The following is a 6,791-nucleotide window of genomic DNA, read 5'->3' as shown; positions in this document are numbered from 1 at the left end:
AGGAGGGAGGACAACCGAGCCTGTGGAACAGCGGCTGAGGAGGGGAAAAAAAATCCAACAGAGGACGGTTTCAAGTCCCCCCAATAGAAACTGTGCCTGATTTGTGGCCAATGTTGGAGATGTAAAAAAAGAGAGAGAGAGAGAAGCGCGAGAGGGAGGGAGAGGCGAGAGAAGGAGGAGGATGGCGCGCGGGAGGGGAGGCGGAGGGAGGCAGAGGGAGGAGGGAGAAGACGGGGGGAGGGAGGAAAAACACTAAAGGGGTAGCTATGGAGATGGAGCGTTTTCCTGGCTGCTTTCTTTGACAGGTGTTGAGTGGGGCAAAAGTCTTAAAACAGAATCCAGCATGTACGCCAAAGGTAAAGGAGCTGTCGTCCCTTCCGATAGCCAAGCGAGAGAAAAGTAAGTGCAACGCGTGCTGCTCGCATGTGTTTTATTCCTACACTTTATACCTGCTTGTTCTACGAGGGACGAGGGGGCGCGACAAGGGCTAAGTGCAACTTTGGAAAACTAAACTCGTTTTATTTTCAAAACTCAAGTGCGCTCCTGCGTGTGCCTTCACCCTCCGATCACCTTTGGAGGCGCGTTACCAAAACTTTGTAGTAAATTTAGCTCCGCGTTCGTACCGAAATCACATGTTTGTGTGAAGCAACTTCTCAAACTCTGCACGCTCAACAGAAAGCTGTATTGTCGTTGGAAGCAATTGTGCATCTGTTAAAAGTGCTGAAACAGAAACATGTTTTCCCTCTTTTTACGCGTATTTTTTCAGAAATCGCCAGTTTACGCACATAGGTTTTGTGCCCTGGGATGCTATAATTATTACGCTTTTAACCAGTTACTAAATACACGTCCATGCTTCACCTGAACATCAAAAGTTTGGCCCAATTTTTCAACTTTTGAGCATCCGCGCAGCGCACTACGCGGAGCTGGTCCTGACCTGTGCCGGACTTTTACTCAGAGAGCGGTCCATTCAGACTGAATGTGGGATTAATTCTCGGTCTCCATTGTGTGCTTTAACAAAAACACTGTGTGTTTTAACGCCACGCTGTTACATTATACTTTTGTTTGTATTAGTTGAAATGCTGCAACATTAAGCACATTTATTTTGGTAATGCCTTTAAGTAAAGTTAAAAAAAGCAATGGAAGTTTAATTCATTTGGCTAAAGGTGACAATCTTCTGTAATTATTATTTTAGAGCTATTTTTTAAACCGTGGTTAGATCAGCACAGTTTTATCATTAGCATCTGTTTTAAAGAGGTTTGACTCAGTTTGGATCCCTGCTGTGATGCACTTGTTGTCTAAAGCTGCCATGTCCTGCAAGAGTGTGTTACTGCATAGTAGCCTGTTATAAATTCTTACCAGTCTCTGATATTCTTGTTGGGATGCCTGTAATTGATAAGTCTAACTTTATCTTATTCCCTTGTTCTCTACGGTAATTCTATTTAGAGCAAATTCACATCACTTAATTGGAAAATTGTACCGTTTTGTGTATTTGTTTCAATGTTACATTAATCAAGTCCCAAGTGGTTTGATAAACAGCAGACTACGTGACCTTTGAACCCACCCTATGATGCGTTAATATTGCATATGGTCCATTAGAATACACCTGGGTGATCTCCATCTTCTTGCTTTACATTTACAACACAACACTTTGTGTAACACAGTGGAAAATATGTTGCTGTGATGTTTCTTATTATTGTTCTGGGAGTGAAATCAGTGCAGAGGCAGAAGCGTGTCTTTCATATGAAGAGTGTAGGAGGCAGATTAATAATTTAACTAATAGGAAATACAAGTCTTTGGAGAGCTGGAGCAGTGATGAATGCCGCTCACAAATCCTCTGGTTTCTTTATTGTAAATCAAATCTTTCTTCTTGCAGTCCTGTGTTATTTGGTGTTTTGGTCACTGGCCTACAGGTATTGTCCAGACATAATGGACAGCACTTGGCCTCTTGCCTTCACCTGTCTGACCAGTGTTAACCCGTGCTGCAGGGCCAACACATGTTTCCTTGTAAATGCACTGCTCAACAACAGCTGCCCTCTTGTTACAGTGAGTTAGCTAATATTCATAAATGCATATTCAAATAGAGCTTTACATATTCAGATCTGTCGAGTAGGGGGCTTGTGCCTGGGTGACATAACAGCTGTTGGCCTGACGGCCATTTAGTGAGTAGTAGGCTATTAACATTTAAGTCAAGATTCTGTTAACTGATATTTGCACTGCAGATGAAATTTGAAATGTAAATTTAGATATATGCTAAACATAGTTTGGCTTTGCTGCAAAAGTTTGAAGGGGTTGATAAAGTAAGAGCAGTAATCTATTAGGGAAAGTTGTTATGTATCAATTTTCTTTTTGGTAGAAACATTTTGTTGGAGCCAGTCGTTCAGATGTTTGGAGGATTTCTTTCTTTGAGTTACTGACCACTGCTGTTAAGGAACGAATTGAAAGTTTGTGCCTCAGTAAAAGGTAATTTACCCTTAAAGCCCTCTAAGGGGTTGAGGGCTTTGAATTGAGTGAATATCAGTAATTTCTCTTTCCTACATTAATGATGCATTCTAATATTGACAGAGAACATTTTGTAGATGCAAATTGTGAGAGGGGGAAACTTCTTTTCTTCTTTTTTCTTCTGGTTTTACAACATTTGTACAGTGTATGACTAGATGCAGTTGAAAGCGAATGTTGTTAGTCTCACAGTAGAATTACATTTTGGGAGACATATTTTTTCTGTAAAGCGTTCATCTACATGTTTTAACAGTAGCATGTTCTTCATCGGCAGCATGTTGTGTCATCTGGAGCGACATCCATCTGCCCAGACATACTGTGGTGGATCTGAACACAGAACACAAAATTAACGGCATGCTCAGCTTCAAGAAATAGGCTTGTCCAAATGCAAAACGGCTGTCATTTTGTTATTTTAAAAAAAGTGGTACCAAAAATATTCTTTTTATAGCAAGTTTGGATGCCTGACAGCTCAGAGGAATTTTACTTGACATTGCCAGCACAAATAAATGATAAAACTACTAGCTTTGCTCAAACGGGAAGTTGCTTATCTTGTTTTATGCTTTTATAATGATTGCAACAGAGATGCCTAAAAAAAAAGAAGTATTGATCAAGTAGCGGTATTTTAAAGTATTGAATAAATTATAGGTATCGTTGTAATTAGCACACCTTAAGTCCATCAGTAGCAAAGTTGTCCTGTTGCATGTTTGCATCCCAGAAAACAGCACTATTAAACATATGTTTTGGAAGTGAAACAGTTCAGAGATGTGATGTGTAGTATCTTCTATTTATGGACCAATATTTTGTGTAATCTCTAGGAAATTCAATAGCTGATGTGTCCATGTGAGTGTCCTCATGATGGCCTTGTAGAGGTGTATGGAAGTGTGTGGGCCCTTTCTTTAACAATAGACTGGGTCAGGAAAGCTTTGTGTGGATCCTTGGGAAAATGTTGTGACCAGGCAGATTATAAATGAAGAAAGCCCACTCTTATAATATTAATAATGAAAAGCTGCTGTCCTTGTGACTGCACAAATTAATTACTCCCCACACCTTTTTCCACATTTCTTTAATTGAATTTGAACAGTGGTAATACAGCGCTGTATTAATGTCACCTCATTATTTAGTAACAGGAACCTCTGTGAAGCCGCACTGATGGATCTAGAGTCTTAATTAAAGGTGCCATTCTGAACAATATCTCAGAACTGGATCAAACGTCTCATTTTAAAATCAGAGCCTGAGTTTACAAACTCTCCTACACTCTGTTTGTTTATTTTTGTACAGTTAAGTGCTGCTATTTGTTTTTAAGAGAACTTCAAGTGTAAAGTTAATCAGTTTGTTTTGAACATGGATTTCTTTACATGCTCCACTCCTCCTCTGGCTCCTCCCACGTATTTACATGCAGTTTATTGGGATCTTAAGTCTGAATGCATGGTTTTGATTCTACACAGATGGCTCTGCCATCTGCATTTTAGCCTTTTGAAGGAGTATAAAGAGCTGCCACTAACAGAGACAGAAACACTGCTCCAAAAGTAAAGAAGCCCTTGATTTAGGCTCGGCACCCTCAGACGCACTGTGCTTCATTCACACATGTCAACAGTCAATTAATGCTGCTTTCCACAGCGGCTCTCAGTGCATCCGTGCAAATTTGTTCATTTCTTCACTAAATAAAGACAGTATAAATATTGAGACTACATGCTTAAAGTTGTTAATAAGTTTGGCAACACTGAGCATAATCATACGTCCTCAGTGCCTTGAAAACATCTGAACAGCAAACAGGTACAAGGTATTGCAAGTGTTCTTGAGATAATAGGGTTCTGGCACCAATCCCTAAAAAGTTCCATAAGATGACTGTTTTCATCAGAGGCTGACCATGAAAATGGCTTCATGTGTAGTATGTTTGATAGAGAAAGACACTAGGAGACTGGAGTTGTATGTTGTGGAGTTTGTTGAAAGGTGAAGTTTGAGTGCTTGTCCCGATCATGTGTGCATTAACCTGTGCTCAAAGCTGCTCACACTCTCACTCACTTATTTGGATTTGTTATGCCTAACAAACTGCAATAACAAAAGAATGAGAACCAGTTCCACTGTGTCACAGGTGATGTGCACATTGCCTGTAACTTTGAATAATTGTAACATTTTGTTTATCACATTATTCCCCATTCTGTTGAATGCTGCACTGGTTTTATTATTAATGCCTTTTTTATTCTTTTCTGTCAGACATGGATCCATATATGAAAGAGCCCCTTGAACTGTCATCCTTAGGTTTGATAGTACATCCTCCCTCTCACCCTGCCCCAGCTCTCTGCTGAATTATTGAAACAAAGACATGAAAGTTAATTTGCTAACTGTCTGTGCTTTAGCTGGCTAAACTCGCTGATGATGGCCTTGTCTCTGGAGGCGAGTGCAGGGAGCGGGGCAGTACGGGGCCTGCCTGGGGCCAAATGTCAGGTGTGTTTTCTGAGAAATAGGAAGACATGTTCCTGATAAGTGGACATGCAGCAAAGATAGTTAGGAGATTCATTCTGCTCAAAGCTCATGTAGATAATGATTTAATCTGAGTGTAGCGGTGCTGCTGTGTTGTTTTCTTCAGAGAGAGTAGAAACTGGAGACATGGTGTGGCCTGCCTGTGGTTGCGGTCAGTCTTGGAAGCTTCTCATATTTTATTCCTGAGTGACATGTGTAACTAGTGCGCGGCTGTGAAGGAATGCATCCGGGTTTTGCAGTGTGTATAGAGGTGGTAGCTGTGACATATGACCTATAACCTATAACCCATTCCTACGACCCCACGTGCCGTTTACCTGCACATCGGTAACCCTCTCACAGCCTCTGACACAGTACAAAAGTTGTCCCCTGAAGCCTGGATTGAATGAGTGATTTTAAATAATGCATTGCAGCAGGGCAGGTGCCCATAGCCAGGGCACGCAGCCCCTCAGATCACACTGGAGCTGCCATGAAAGTTTCATTGCTCTGCGGTGCTCATGGGAATCACTATTCAGTCCTTACATTGTGAGAGGCCTCTGGGTATTTCACACTGCACCATGTGGTTTTAGTGCGCTTTACTGCAGCTGACTGTGTTCAAGCAGGGACAGCCCTCACACTCAAGGGAAGAAGTGCACTGTAATCACAAGAGTCTATTTTTAGTATTATTCTAAAGGCAGATATTGTTGTACCAAACTTCATTTTGTTGTATCCTTGGGCAAGGCACTTCACCCACCTGACCCGTACGTATTCTGTATGTACTCTAACAAAGTAGTAGAGCATGTTAACACCAACATCAGAATCAGAATCAGAATCAGAAGACTTTTATTGCCATAGTCTGTGAACACAGTTCACAAACTAGGAACTTGATACGGTGAAAAAGTGCAACATAAACACACTGAATAAATACAAATACAAATACAAATAATACAAATAATAATAACATATGAATAAAGTTACCCTTTAAATAAATAACACAATTAGGTCAATATGGTTTGATTTACAAAAAAATGCTGTTATATTTACTAGCAGCCTAAAGAAATAGAGATGTACCTCTGCTGTTGATGTTTGGGGAAACCGTTAACCTGCGATTGAAACAGGCTAACAGCTTTAATTAGGTGTAAGCATTCTCTCCCCTAATTAAAGCAGGGAAACCTGTTGCTATAGTGAACACAAAGCTGATCACTTCCACTTAACCACGGTCACTGCTTCATAGATCAATATACAACATCTAACAAGTAGAAACCCTGCTCCTCAGTTTCTCTTATAAATATTGCAGTTCATTTAGGTATGTCTTGTAAATTCCTAATAAAAGCTTGACTGACTGAAATCCTTTTTTGCTGTCATTAAAAGATACAGTGATACAGGGTGAGGTTTTGTTGTCTTTTGTCTTGTTGAAGACTTGCCTCTGGATACGGCACATTTGTTGGATTTATTTTTTATGTGAAGCTGAGCACGTGAATAGTCTCTGGACAGGTCTTTGGTACCACATTATATTAGAGAGTGAAAGTTTTGCAAGAAATAAACCTCAACCATAACATGCATATTGTGATTTTTCCTCTGAATAATGTAAGCTCAGTTCAGTCTATTGTGCAGCTTTTATTTGGAGATCTATCTAGGATTGTATGTGACAAGAGTAAACTTTAAACCTGTGTCTGACTGTAGGCTTGAATTTACCTAGAAGACACTCAGTGTTTTGAGTGTCTTCTAGGTAGACAAGCCAACCTAAAGTTGGCTTGTCTACCTATGTCCTCCTCTCTCCCCCTCAACCTCCCCTGTCTTCCCTGGTTCATTTCTGTCCTCCTCTCTCCTCCTCTCTC

The 6,791-nt window shown here is 40.5% G+C and overlaps 1 protein-coding gene across 1 annotated transcript in view; it reads left to right on the top strand.

Moving 5' to 3' along the window:
- Positions 1 to 217: 217 nt before the first annotated feature.
- The window catches only part of ssbp4 (single stranded DNA binding protein 4), a 62,322-nt gene continuing 55,748 nt past the window's right edge, over positions 218 to 6,791 (top strand). The window contains exon 1 of the mRNA XM_033992024.2: positions 218 to 399. Within this exon, the coding sequence (XP_033847915.1) occupies positions 344 to 399 (56 nt within the window). The 5' untranslated portion in view covers positions 218 to 343. The remainder of the gene's footprint in view (positions 400 to 6,791) is intronic.

The sequence above is a fragment of the Periophthalmus magnuspinnatus genome, chromosome 4, assembly GCF_009829125.3.
Source record: "Periophthalmus magnuspinnatus isolate fPerMag1 chromosome 4, fPerMag1.2.pri, whole genome shotgun sequence".
NCBI classification, from domain to species: Eukaryota; Metazoa; Chordata; class Actinopteri; order Gobiiformes; family Gobiidae; genus Periophthalmus; species Periophthalmus magnuspinnatus.
Note: the sequence above shows the minus strand (reverse complement) of the source record. Positions and strands in the feature narration are given on the sequence as shown.